This window comes from Chinchilla lanigera, unplaced genomic scaffold (genome assembly GCF_000276665.1).
Source record: "Chinchilla lanigera isolate Chin_1 unplaced genomic scaffold, ChiLan1.0 scaffold00015, whole genome shotgun sequence".
In the NCBI taxonomy this organism is placed as follows: domain Eukaryota; kingdom Metazoa; phylum Chordata; class Mammalia; order Rodentia; family Chinchillidae; genus Chinchilla; species Chinchilla lanigera.
In genome coordinates this window covers 7,516,278-7,530,495 of record NW_004955416.1, presented here as the reverse complement: position 1 = coordinate 7,530,495, position 14,218 = coordinate 7,516,278, and the positions used below count along the sequence as shown (strand labels likewise).

Here is a 14,218-nt window from a genome sequence, read left to right as displayed (position 1 = left end):
GCAACAATCCTCCTGCCTCAGCTTTCCAACTGCTGGGATTACAGGTGTGGGCTACCATGCTTGAAGACCCACTTTAAAGAGGCACTGAAATCATTCTACATTTATTTATGTGGATCTTAACAGAATTTAAACTTTGTAGGTATTTTATTAATCTCCATTTCCCCACCTATAAAAAAACTTAGGAGTGATCAGTTTTATTCTCTACAAAGTTATCCAAACAAACTTCTCTCAATTTAAAAAACAAAAATTAAAAAAAAAATTAAAGAAATCTGTTTTTCAAGAAATACAGTCTTGCTTCACTTTGTGATACTGGGCTTGACCTAGGCATTCTCCCACACACTAAGAAATGAATGCTCAGTTTCTATATATCTTCATTAGCCAAGAAAACTTGGTAAGCTTTTCTTTACTTTTTGGAGATTGAACCTATGGGTTTCACATTGTACTACATCCCCAGCCCTTTTTATTTTTTTTTATCTGGACATAGCATCTCACTAAGTTGTTCAGGCTGGCCTAGAACAGTGATGACAAATCTTTTAGAGCTTTCAATGATATAAACAGCCAGCTGCGGCATGTGTGCCACAGATTTGCCACCTGGCCTAGAACTTGCAGTCCTCCTATCTCAGCCCTTCCAATCCTGGGATTACAGGTGTGTTCTACCACACCCAGCTAAGCTTTTTTTTCTTTTGCAGTTTACATCCCAGGAAAGCCTTTTCTTTTCTTTTCTTTCTTTTTTTTTCTTTTGTCTTTTTGAGAAAGGGTCTTGCTATGCAGTTCAGGTTGGCCTTGAGCTCACTTTGTAGCCCAGGGTGGTCCCAAATGGAAATGATCCTCCTGCCTCAGCCTCCCAAGTGCTGGGATTACAGGCGTGTGCTACCATGCCCGGCCCACTTCCCAAATATTTCTAACACTGAAGTAGACTTTTCAAAACACACCCCCAAGAGATTCTCACATGCAAAACATTACAACTCACCGGGGGTGACAGAAGTTAAGAATTATATAGTATGAACGTTTTTTTCTTTGTAATACTAGGGATTAAACCCAAGGCCTTTGCACTGAGCTACATCCCCAGTTCATTATTTTATTTTGAGACAGATTTTGTTAAGTTGTTAAACTGCCCAGGCTTGGCTGGAACTTTCAATCCTGTGCCTCAGCCTTCCAGACTGCTGGGACTATAGGTGTGCACCATCATGTCTTGCCTGGTACTTTTGGCTGTACTGGGGACTCAACCTAAGGAATGCTGAGCACCTCATTAGCCCTTATTTTTGTTTTGAGACAATCTCACTAAATTGTCCAGACTGCCCTCAAATTCTTGATCCCTTTGCTTCAGCCTCACAAGAAGCTAGGATTATAGGATCTCGCCACTACACCCTGCTAACACTGGTTAATTTTTGTAATACTTTCCATTTTTTGTGGCTATTTGTCACTATAAGTTATTTTGAAGTCTGGCTGTTAGTAAATTACTTCCTGGAGATTGTATATAGGAATGTTTCTGTAGCCTTGTAATAGAAATAATTTTTACATGTTTAAAGATTTAAATTCAAGGATACCCATAAGTTAAAAAAAAAAAAGTCCTCAAGAACATTCTTTGGTAGAGCCAGGTAGGGTGGTACACGCCTGAGGTAGGAGGATTATTGTGAGTTCGAGGCCAGCCTGGGCTACAAAGTAAGTTTAAGACCAGCCTGAACTGCATAATTAGACCCTGTCTCAAAACAAACATTCTTTGGTTCAAAACAGAGTTCAAGCCGGGTGTGGGGGGCTGGGGATATAGCTCAGCGGCACACGCGCCTGCCCGGCAAGCGCAAGGTTCTGAGTTTGATTCCCGGTACAAAAAAAAAAAATTAAACTAAAAAAACCAAGTGTGATGGAACATGCCTGTAATCCCAGCACTCAGGAGGCGGAGGCAAGAGGATTATTGTGAATTCAAGGCCAGCCTGCACTATATAGCAAGACCCTGTTTTAAAAAATACAGAAAACAGCCTGGCATGGTGGTGCACACTTGTAATTCCAGCACTAGGGAAGCTGAGGCAGGAGGATTATTGCAAGTTTGAGACCAGCCTGGGCTACAAAGTGAGCTCAAGGTCAAAGTGAACTGTATAGTGAGACCCTGTCTCAAAAAGGCAAAAAAAACCCAAACAAAAAAACCCCACAGAAAACAAAACAAAGAGCTCACCTCCTGATGTTGTGTAGAATCACTAAAATTAATCTCATATTTTCTGATTTTTTTCTCATTCTCAACATCATCTTCTTCTTGTATCCAGGTTCTTTTTTGGTTGTTGCTGGTTTCTTCCATGTTGTCTTCGGATGGTGAAATCTCTTTTTGGTATGTCTCAATCAAAGCCTTTCCCTCAATTTCTATGTTAATCGAGTCTGAGGAATTAATCTCACCACAACATATGGGAAGATCTTCCTCATTTATATATTGAGATGGACTTAAATTCAGTTTAGCTGCAACAGATCCAATTCCTGAATCTTTGGTGGAGACAGGCTGAGTTTCTAAATGATTTAAAGCAGTTACCTCTACTGGCATCTGTTCTAGGTCATCAATACCAGTGACACTACAATTTCTCTTGTTTGGCAATTTGGGCAAAAATATTCCCAAAGAACATCTCTTCATTTTATCTTTAATAGCTGTCTTTAAAGGTACAGAGGTAGTTTCATCCCCATTATGAGATTTTTTGTTTTCTTCTTTAGCATCATTGGAGGTTAGGTTATCTATTTCTGTGGATTGTGCTATAGTCACATCATTGAGTGGCTTGTTTTCTAACCGGAGTAATTCTTCTGAAGAAGGTAGTATATAAGCAGTTTGAAAATCTAAAAACTCACCAGGTTTTCCATTCAAATTATTCAGGCTTGGCTTGACACTACTAAAACATGGAACATTAGATGCAAGTATGGGATTTGCTTCTCTAGCATTGGCATGGGTTTGAGTGACTTGGGTAGTCAAATCTGTGTTACTGTGGGTATCTGTATTTTCCTTAAGTTCTTTTTCACAGACTATAGCAAACTCTTTCTCATTATCAAGCATTTTCGATTTGTTCGAACATATGGATGCAGAGCAATTCTCTGTAACAATATTTAAACTCTTGTTTTCAGTGTTAGACAGTTTTGACTCATCTTCACTGACAACATTCTGTCCTTTTGGGGTTAATGGAAGTTGTTGGGTTAAGACATGAGGCTGAGAATTAATGAAATTATCATCAACAAAGGCCTCTGTTTGATCCTTTGGAAGCTTAAAAGATACACGCTTTGAATTAAGTTTAGTGATCTCCCCCAGGTTTTGATTATGTACTAAAGTTTGACTAGGTAATACATTTTGAGGCTCTTTTTGCAGATCTTGATCTTTGAGCAGTGTTACAGCACAGTCTATCTGTCCTTTGCAATTAGTTGGAATAACTTCTTCCTTCTCTAATAAAGGACAAGGAGCAAAAAGAGGTGGTCCCTCAGATTCCAAATAATACTTACTGGCTAAATTATCTGCAAAAGGAAGATCATTTTGCACTAGGCTCTTACTGGCTTTATCTTTATCACGTAAGGACATGACATTATTTTCCAAATTGTTAAAAGGAGAAATAACATCTGGTGAGCAAGAAAAATTATCACTGGATCCACAAATAGCAGCTACATGACTACCTGTAAAATCCACATTTTTTCTATCTGTATTACTTAAGTGACATCTTTCAATTCTGGCTTTCTCCAATGTATAGGCCTGGTCTACTTTTTCCATGCCCTGTTCATCTGCAACAGCTTCATGGAATTTGATGATTCCCATTTCACTTTGATGCCCACAGAATGTATTCATAGGAATAAAAGGTATTACATTTTCTTTTTGCTCAGGGTGAACAATTTTGTTTTCTACAGCCAATACTTGGCTTTTAGTGAGTCCTTCAACATAGCTATCAATCTTCGGAAAGTAAATACTCAAGTTTTTTTCCTTTGTTATTCCAAATTTAGGATGCTCTTTAAGTATTTTCTCTGTGGCTTGACAATCAATGAAAACAGTATGGGATTTGGTGACATCCAAATCGTTATTATCTACAAACATCACAGTTTTGTCCATAGGCCTAACAGTTACTTCATCTGGTGACATAGTTTCACTTGTTGAGGCAATCGCATGACTTCTAGTGATCTCCATGTCATCCTGCCTACAGCCAGACAAAACAGTTCTAGAGATTCCTGTCAAAGGAACCGAACTGAAGGCTTCCCTCTCTTCAGGAGCACTTTCACTACTTATTACCACCATACAACTCTGGGTGATAGCCATGTCATTTTTGTCATTCTCTGAATATGCAATGGGCTTGTCATTTTTGAGTCTAAGGCTTTTTCTTCCCTGACTTCTGACTGATAGGAGTTCGTTCATAGATCCAGGCTTTTGCATATCTTTGGCATTTTTCCAAGTGGTTAATTTAGACATATCCATGTTCTCATCAGATGAAAATGCTAAAGTGCTCTCTGTAGGACCTCTGTTAGCCCATTCCTCTGTTGCTTGTCTGTCTTTTGATGCCAGGTGGTCATTTTCAGAAAAAACATTATCCTCAGCCGGAGGTTTTTGTAGGCTTTTCCTTCTGGACTGTCCAAAGTTAGATCTATCTGAAAGTATGGCTTTCTCTTCTGCTCGGTAGTCAATGCAAACAGTGTGGGACTTGGTCATTTCTAGTTCATCCTGATTATTTACAAACATTACAGTTTTGTCCATAGCCCTAGAGCCTATTTCATCTGGTGAGACAGGTTTACATTGTGAAGCAGTTGTGTGACTTCTAGTGACCTCCATATCATCCTGACAACATGCATACAAAACAGTTTTAGAAGTTCCTGCCAAAGGTATCAAATGAGAGTCAGGCTTACCTAAAAAAGGTTTATGGCTTATTTCCACTGTGTAACTCTTGGTGATATCCATATCATTTTCATCATCCTCTGAAAATACTACAGTTTTATCAATTTTTAGTGCACCAACACTTTTCCTTTCGCAATTTTTAAGATTTTGTTTTTCTTTTAGAAATCCAGGTTTCTGTACATTTTTGTCTTCTAACATGTCCTTATCATTACACATAAATACTTCAGTTTTTTCTATAGGACTCTTATCACATTGTTCCACTTTTATAGGTGTCTGTGTGCTTTCTCTTGGGAGCTGGATGGTTCTATGTTCTGCATTAGTTTTATCAATTTCTTGTACTTCAGCAGGACCAAATCCAATGACAACAGTATGACTCTTGGTTAGATCCATAGCTTGCTCCTCCTCTGAACAAACAGTCATCTTATCATGAGAACAATCAGATGTGGGATCATCTAAACTTTTTCTCAGTGGCTCAGGAAGTATAGAATTCTGGCCTAGTACAGATTTCACTATCTGACCATTCAGGGCAGTATTATGATCCTTCACAGCAGACTGCCTTTCTGATGAAAGTAATGGCTCTGAGTTAGAAAATGAATAGTTCTTGCTTGAAATTGTATTTCTATTATTTCCTAGTGATGCTTGTTTATCAAGAACTGCCCCTGAATAGACTCTATTATGGTTTGTTGCTGTGTTCTCATTATAATGAACTGATGAAGGAGAATCTTTACCATGATAGAGCAGGCTCTGCTGTAATATTCCCCTGGGTACACCAGGAACTAAGCTAGAATTTACATTCATTTTTCTATCTTCTGACCCAGTTATGTAATTTGGGAGCAACTTTCCTTTTTCAGATATTGATGTGGCTGCTATCTGGACATCTGCCCAGTCTTGTTTAAAAATGTGATTATCTATTGCAACTGTGTGACTCTTGGTAAAGTCAATGCTATCTTCTCCTGAATAAATAGTTTTCTCCATGAGACAGGGTATGGCATCTGGATTGGGACATATTTTAAAATAATTACTGTTGTGCTTTAGCAAACTTGTATCCTCTCTCACACTGGACAGACAGTTGGTCAATTCCATAGCATCGTTACAAGTAGAATAAAAAACTGTCTTATTACCTGGAGTAAGTGGTCCACTAGAACATATAGATTCTTGGGTCACTGCCAATATTCTGGTATCTTGATCAGAAGTTTGAGTGACTGTGCAAGTTTCAGACTCTCTAATATGACTTTTGGTTATAGGTAGTTTATCTTGAGAGTTTAAGGAAGGGTCTGGAAAAGGAGCATTTAATTTTTTAAAGATTGTTTTCTCTCCTAGGACTTTAGTTCCATTATCTGTTGCAATATCCATGACAGTCTGAGTTTGATTTTCTGTTTTAGATGAATTATCTGCAGAGGGTATCTGTAATGTATGGGTACTTGTCAAATCCATACAGTCATTGTCATAAATTGTAATGTCACCTTTAAATTCCTGTAAGTTGGCCTCACTGGTTATGGGAATGGAAGTCTGAATACTGGCTGTATGACACTGGGTTAAATTCATCCTATCATCTTGTTCTCTAAAGGTTCTTGTCACATTATTACTTCTGTCACCTACATTAAGAGATGTATATATTTGATGGGTGGAAGGGGCACTATTTGATTCCTTGGAATAAATAGGAATTTCGGAGTTTTCTTTATTAAGTTCTGTAAAAGAAGAAGCATTATACATTCCTGTTTTCAATCTTTTTATGAAGTCACTAGAATTTTTTTTTTTTCCGGAAGTGCTTTGATCCATGGAAATTTTTAATTCTTTTTGCATTCTTGAATCCTCAGTGTGGCGCTTTAAGTTAGCTAGAAAGGATGTGGTATCTATCTTAGCTGACTTCTCATTTTTGGAACAGTCTAAAAGGTCTTTGGTAATCATCACAGTGTGACTTGCTGTCAGATCCATCTGGTTTTCATCTGAAAAAATGACTGTCTGATCATTTGCATGTTTCCTTTCATGGTTGTGCTCTTCATTTGAAAACTATTGGGAAAGACAATAAACGTGATTAGACCAAATGTAAATTTCTAAAATATATTTTACAACATTACTATGTAAATAGTTGATGAGCAAATGCTGTGGTATGTTGTATGTAATTTGTTTTTAAAAATTTTTGTAAAGGTTGAAAAATTTACTTTTTAGTTTTTTGGGAACAAATTAAAAACTCAAGATTAATTGTATACCCTGTAGAATGACTTAAAAATGAAAAAAAAAGAAAAAAAAGAAAAAGAAAAAGCTCTGAAAATATCAAATGTAACCATAATGAAGATTCTATACTGGATAGGTCATTCTCATCCTAAACAAAAGTCTTAGAAAGGCATAGGTGCATGATAGTGTAATTTATATTACACTCTAGGCTCTGGTCATTTAATGTATAAAGACACAGTTTAACTACTTGTTACTCAAAGTATAGTCTGTGGGCCTATACACTAATATCAATGAGGCTGTTATAAATACAGATTCTCATAGTTTACCCCTTATCTACTGGATATGAATCAATTAAACTATTTTTTAAAAGGAGGAGAGGCTTAATTGGCTTTCAACTAATCTATATTTTAATAAAATACTGAGGTAATGCATATGTTTATTAAAGTTTTAGAAATCCTGGTATAATATATGTCCCTGTTATTTAATTTGTGAGTGATTTAATTATCCTTAGTGAACTGGGCAGGTAGAAAGTTTTTCCAGTCTATGCTGATTCATTTTGGTAAGTCATCCCTAAATCATGCTGTTACTATTAATTTTTTGGTACTTTTAACATTTCAACTGTAGAGAGATTTAAAAATAAAGGTGCTTGCATGAATTCATACCTCTCTTTGCTGTACCTGGGTCTGAATGGGAGCACAAAGCAATGTGTTCATCCCTATTGAGAAAAGAAAAACATGTAGTCACAAAAAATTTATACCACCAAGAATCTGATTTTTCACTTCTTATGTCCTTTATCAATTAAGAGTACTATATTTACCGGTTACTAAGTTCTTCATAAGGACTTAAGAATTAAATTTCATTAAGATTTTTAACTGTCTTTGTGTGGGGGGATGCTGGGGACTGAACCAGGGCCTTGTATATAAGTGCTCTACTGCTGAGCTATGCCACCAGCCCCTAACTTCTCTGAAAGACAGAGATTGATGATTATTGTATCTTCTGTGTGAATAAAATATTTTTAGAATGTGATAGCAATTTTAAAAGTGGAAAATTTAGACTACTACTTATTATATTTTATTTATTATGTCTTATCATATTCTATATTTTTACTTCCCAGATAGCAGAGGTACATAATGAAGAATACTAAGTAATGAAACTGAAAGATTAGGATAAGATTTTTAAGGATCTTTTATGCTATGTTAAGGAACTGAGATGTTCCCATAATAAAACATATGCATTTTATAAAAATAAGCCCATTAAAAGATATAATGCATTTTATAAAATATGCATTTTAGAAAAGTAATGCAAACGTAATAGCCAGGTGTGGTGGCACATGTCTGTAATCCTAGTACTCGGAAGGCTAAGGAAGGAGGACTATTGCAAGTTCGAGACCAGTCTGGGCTACAAAGTAAGCTCAAGGCCAGCCTGAATTGCATAGCGAGACCCTGTCTCAGAAAGACAAGAAAAAAAAAAAAAAAAGAACATAATAAAGAAAACAGATTCAAGAAAATATGAACCAATAAGGTAGCTACTATAACAGTTCAGGTATAACATGGTAAGAGCTTATATTAGGGCAAGAAACACAACAGCAAAAAGAACTAGACTCAAAACATTTTAAAACTGAAAGACAAGCATGGTGGTCCACACCTGTTATTCTTAGCACTTAGGAAGATGGATGAGGTAGGGACACTGCCTCAAGTTCAAGGCTAGCCTGAACTATACAGTGAGACCCTGTCTCAAAAAAAAAAAACCCCAAAAAATTGTTATATAAAGGTTTAATAACAAACTGGGCTTTGGAAATAAAGGACTGAAGATGCTATACAAAAACAAGGAAAACATTTATATATTATGCATGTATATGGCAAACTTTAGTACATACGATAAAATATGGTTTTTCTTTTTTTTTTTTTGAGATAGGGTCTCATTTTGTACTGCAGGCTGGCCTTGTGCTCCCTATGTAACCCAGGATGGCCTTGAACTCACAGCAATCCTCCTGCCTCACCCTGAGACTTTTAGTAAAAGCCTAATTTAAATCAGGCTTTCATTTATTCAGCAAGCATTGATTCAGGCTTATCATGTACAAAAATTTCAAAATGTGTATATGGCACAAAGATGAACAAGACAAAATTTCTGGACTGAAGATCTCAAAGTTTAATAAGAAAGCCAAAGTAAATACCTAAAATTTAATGTGATAAATTCTAAAATAGACTAAAAAATAAATAGAGTGTTGGGTAAGCAAGTAACATAGTAGCTAACTCCATGATTTGTCAGAGAAGGCTCCATTTAAGACAATGTTACCTGCAGGATGATGCCCATCTGTGAATTGTTTGTTACCAATTCGTGATGATGAGATAAGGTACTTATAGCAAATGTAAATCATGTAATAACTCTTTCATCAAGAAAGCCTTGCTGGCCGAGTGTGGTGGTGCATGTCTGTAATCCCAGCTCTTGGGAGGCTAAGGCAGGAAGATTGCTGTGAGTTTGAGGCCAGCCTGGGCTACAGAGTGAGTTCAAGCCAGCCTGAAAGGTATAGCGAAACCCTGTCTCAAAAAAGACAAAAAAAAAGGGGCTGAGGATTTAGCTCAGAGGCAAAGTGCCTGCCTGGCAAGCACAAGTTCATGAGTTCGGTTCCCGGTACCGGAGGAAAAACCAAAAAAAACAAAAAAAAGACAAGAAAAGAAAGCTTTCCTAAGAAAAAAAGTCAGTTGAGTCCAACAGTTAAATTTGTACCACACTTAATTTACATTATGATAGATGTTCCTTTTCTGTCAAGGACTGTAACACTTTGTAGATTGGCTACTTTGAATAACACTAAAGTGAAGTGAAGTAAAAAGCTAAGTGAAGTGAAAAAATGAAAACTAAGAGGCAATTGGAGTAGGAATAGCACTTTAGGTAGAGAAACAGCATTTACAATGCATACAGGCAGAAAAGTCCATATGGGGAATAGCAAATAATTCATCATGGGCTACAGCACAGGATACCTCTAAAGGACAGAAGATAAGGTTGGAGAAAAAGCGCAAATTATAAAGGACTTTCTCAGTCAGTGCTAAGGAGTGTGGACTTCATCTTGTCAGCAAAAAAGGGTAACTGAACCATTTTAAGCTGGGAGGTAATGTAATCAAGTTTAGAAATATGAAGAATGGATTAGAAATTTAAGAAACTAAATGTAACAAACTAAATATAACAAGAGAAAATAATGAAGATTTGCACTAAAGCAAAGGCAAAAAATAAGAGATAAGAGATTTGCAAGATGTTCAGGAGACAGAATAGACAGAAAGTAGAAGCTAATGAATATGAAAAGAATAATGGTAATTCCTCGATTCCTGCCTTGAATGGATGAGTGGAAACCCAAGACAGAAACTCAAAAGGAATGGCAGGTTTGAGAAAAATCATAGCATGCTTATGAAAATTTTTTTTTCTTTTTTTCTTTTAAAAATAAAATAATGAAAATATATTAACACACACAAATACATTTACAAAATAACACAGGAACAATACAAGAATACTGAATTTCAGACAAGGTGATAGAAAATTAACAATGGTTGTTATATTACATATTGATATCTTCAAATGGTTATGAAAATTTAAATAGAAGACTTTGTATAAATAACAAAGCTGTCTTTAAATTTTTTTATGGATCCTATACACATTACTTATCAAGAGATGAACAGAAAAGTATACAATCAGAAGAATATTCTGATCATACTCACCAGTAATCTCACAATAACTATCTTCTGAATTATTCCTAAAAATCAAAGAGGCATTTTTATATTCTCTATTCCATACAATTACCTAGAATAGAACATTTAAGAGAGTAGGGAAAGTCAGGCATGGTGGCACATGTCTGTAATCCTGTGCCATGGAGGCACACTCAGGAAGGAGTCTGAGGCATGATTGCAGCAAGATGGAAGCCAGCCTGCACTACATAGTGAGTTCAAGACCAGCCTGAACTACACAGCAGAAAGAAAAGAGTAGTAAAAGCTGGGCATAGTGACTTATGACTGTGATCCCAGCACTCTGGTGGGCTAAGGCAGGAATACTGGAAGTTTAAGCCCAGTCTAGGCAACTCAGAGTCTTGGCGAGAGCCTGTCTCTAAAAACTAAAAGTCTAAGGATGGCCATGAGCAGGCGACAGGGACGCTGCAGGGACGCACAGGGCAATGTGGCACTGGCTCTCAGAAGCAGCTCCTGAAACCTCATCTTCCCACCCTAGCTTTAAGAGGGAGGTGAGCTACAGGTGGGACTGCCCAAAGAAAACATTTTTAAGCTTCATTTACTAGAGTAAAATTTTTGTTGCTGTTATTGTTTTGTTTTTCCATGACAGGATGCCACCTCATAACTCAGGCTGGCCTCAAACTTTCAGAGGTCCTCCTGCCTCAGCCACCTTAGTGCTGGATCACAGGCATGCACCACTACACCTGGCCTAGCAATAAACTTTTAAAATATAAATATAATTTGAACATATCCTTTACTTACCGGGTAAATAGAACATTTTCTCTTGCTTCTGTTTCTAAAAATAAAATAAAAGTTTTTCAAAGATACACTGATAACGCACTAAAAAAAACCCCACAAACACAGACTAATAATTTGAAAAAAGGAATTCCTATTCACTCTACTTTACATCCCCATGTCTCAAACAGTTTTGTTTTGAGACAAGATCTTGCTCTGTTGCCCAGGCTGGCCTCAAAATAACAATTCTCCTGCTTCAGTCTCTGAAGTAGCTGGGGTCACATGTACATGCCACCATGCCAGGCTTCTTGGTATACTTTTCAAGCAATAAGAGACAATAAGGCTGAATAAGGCACGCACCAGTAATCCCAGCACTTTGGGAGGTTTGAATCCAGCCTGGGTCACTTAGTGACTTAACAGATCTGCCTTACAATAAAAATTTTAAAAAGGGCTAGGGATATAGCTCAGTACAAACGTCTCAGGAAGAGGGAGAACTAGACAGTAAGTTGTATCAATTACCTGGTTAGACAGCTATAGTAAAATTTCAAAGAAAATAGCAGGGACTATAGTAACATAACATATTTACCTGTAATTTCTGACTTTTCCACTATTTTCATATGAGACTCTGTCTGGAATACCCTGAAACAAAATAAAGATGAGTGAAAATATGTAAACTTTAATTAGAATCTTTTAGTATTAATTTATGGTATATTTTGAAATAAGTAAAGACAATCTTTTTTTTTTTTTTTGAGGTAGTGCTGGGAATTAAACACCAGGGTTTTATCAATTCATGAGTGTTAACCAACTGTTCTACCACCAAATTTTACCCTCTGTCCAAAGATACCAGAGGGAAAAAAGGTAGTATTTTGATTCCAACTTCTTCTTTGTTACACCATTTACTATTACTATTTAAAATGCCCAAAATCAGTCTACCACATTTAAACTTGTGATTTTTTTAAAACAAGCTCTGACCTAATCATTATTTTATTCCTCTCAATATCCTAAATACTCATTTGATTCAATTATCAAGCACTGCCTACATTCCTGGCACTATACTATATCCCGGGATACAAACACATGATTTGTAGCCTCGTAGCCTTTCAGACACTTTGAGAAGTGCCCACTGTAAGAACAGTGACTTTTATAAAATACTAGGTGCCAGTGTGGTATTTTTCTTTTTTTTTTTTTTTTCCAGTACCAGGAATCGAACTCACGACCTCGCGCTTGCCAGGCAGGCGCTGTGCCGCTGAGCTAAATCCCCAGCCCCAAGTATGGTATTTTCATTCATGCATATAACATATTTTGATCATATCCATCTCCCATTACTTTCCCTGAAACCCACATCCCCTTATTCCTTTCCTCTTGTGTAGTAATAGTATCCCTTCTACTTTTTATGCCATCTTTTTTTTAAGATTCCACATACTTGTCTTACAATACAGCACTTGGCTTTCTGAGTCTCTTATTTCACTTAACATGATGATCACCAGCTCCATTCATTAAACCGTAAAATAACGCAATTTCATTCTTCTTCTTTATGACTACATATTCCATTGTGCATATATACCAAATTTTCTTTCCTTTCTTATCTTTCTTGTTGTTTTTTTTTTGAGACAGGGCTCACTATGTACCTAGGGTAGCCTCCAACTTGGAGGCTTCCTGCCTCTACCTGCTGAATGTTGGAATTACAGGCATGCACCACTGCACCAAGCTATACCAATTTTTCTTATCCATTTTTCTGTAAATGGGCTCTTAGGCAGGTTTTATATCTTGGCTATTACAAATTGTGCCACAATAAACACAGGTATTTGGTACTCCTATAGTATACTGGCTTTAATTTCTTCAGGTGAATATAAAGGAGCAATATAGCTGGTAGTTTTAGTTCTAGTTTTCTAGTGCTAGTACATGATAGTTCAATTTCTAGTTTTCTGAGGAACCTCCAAATTGATTTTCATAGTGACCGTACTAATTTGCATTACTACCAGCAGTACAGAAAGGTTCCTTCCCCAAGTATCTTTCCCATTCACAGAATTCTGAAACTAGATAAAAAAATTTGGCTTCTCTGAAACAGACAGACAGCAAAGAAGAACAAGACCAAAAGTCAGAACTGTAAAATTACTGATGTCTGCAACTATACTGATCAAAACCTGCTCATTTAAAGGTTGGACAGCAAGACAGAATATAATATGGAGAAGAGTTTCCACAGATCTCTATGAGACGTTGACCAAGAATCTTCAAAATTGCTGATACATTCATTAAACAATTTCTTTTTTTTTTTTTTTCCGGTACCGGAATCGAACTTAACAACCTTGTGTTTGTCAGGCAGGCGCTGTGCCACTGAGCTAAATCCCCAGCCCCTCATTAAACAATTTCTAAAAATGGATTTCTAAAGTTTATTTGATACCCTAAAATGCATGTATTGTTCAATATAGTGACTTAAATTCATTAGGTTTCTCTTCAGCAGGAGACACTGGTTAACTCTGCACTCTTTTCTTATCATGGGTAATTTTTGTATTTAATTATTACTTAAAAGCAAAAACAATGTTTGGTGGGTTTTTCTCTTTTTTTGTCTTTTTGAGACATGGTTTCACTATGCAACTCAGATTGGTCTAGAACTCATTTTGTAACCCAGGCTGGCTTTGAACTCTCAGAGATCTTCCTGCCTCAGCCTCCTGAGTGCTGGGATTACAGGCAAGAACTACCATGTCTGGCTAAAAAGCAAACTATTTTTTAAACAAACAAACAAAAAAACTCTCCTATAAAAAAAAAA

At 36.6% G+C, this 14,218-nt stretch overlaps 1 protein-coding gene across 3 annotated transcripts in view; it reads right to left on the bottom strand.

Moving 5' to 3' along the window:
- Positions 1-14,218, bottom strand: part of Casc5 (cancer susceptibility candidate 5) — a 62,638-nt gene that overhangs the window by 31,125 nt on the left and 17,295 nt on the right. For all 3 annotated transcript variants that reach the window (XM_005381252.2, XM_005381250.2, XM_005381251.1), the window contains exons 7-11: positions 12,038-12,090; positions 11,479-11,512; positions 10,714-10,748; positions 7,669-7,721; positions 2,171-6,841 (exon numbers count right to left, since the gene is read on the bottom strand). In XM_005381252.2, coding sequence (XP_005381309.1) covers positions 2,171-6,841; positions 7,669-7,721; positions 10,714-10,748; positions 11,479-11,512; positions 12,038-12,090 — 4,846 coding nt within the window. The remainder of the gene's footprint in view (positions 1-2,170; positions 6,842-7,668; positions 7,722-10,713; positions 10,749-11,478; positions 11,513-12,037; positions 12,091-14,218) is intronic.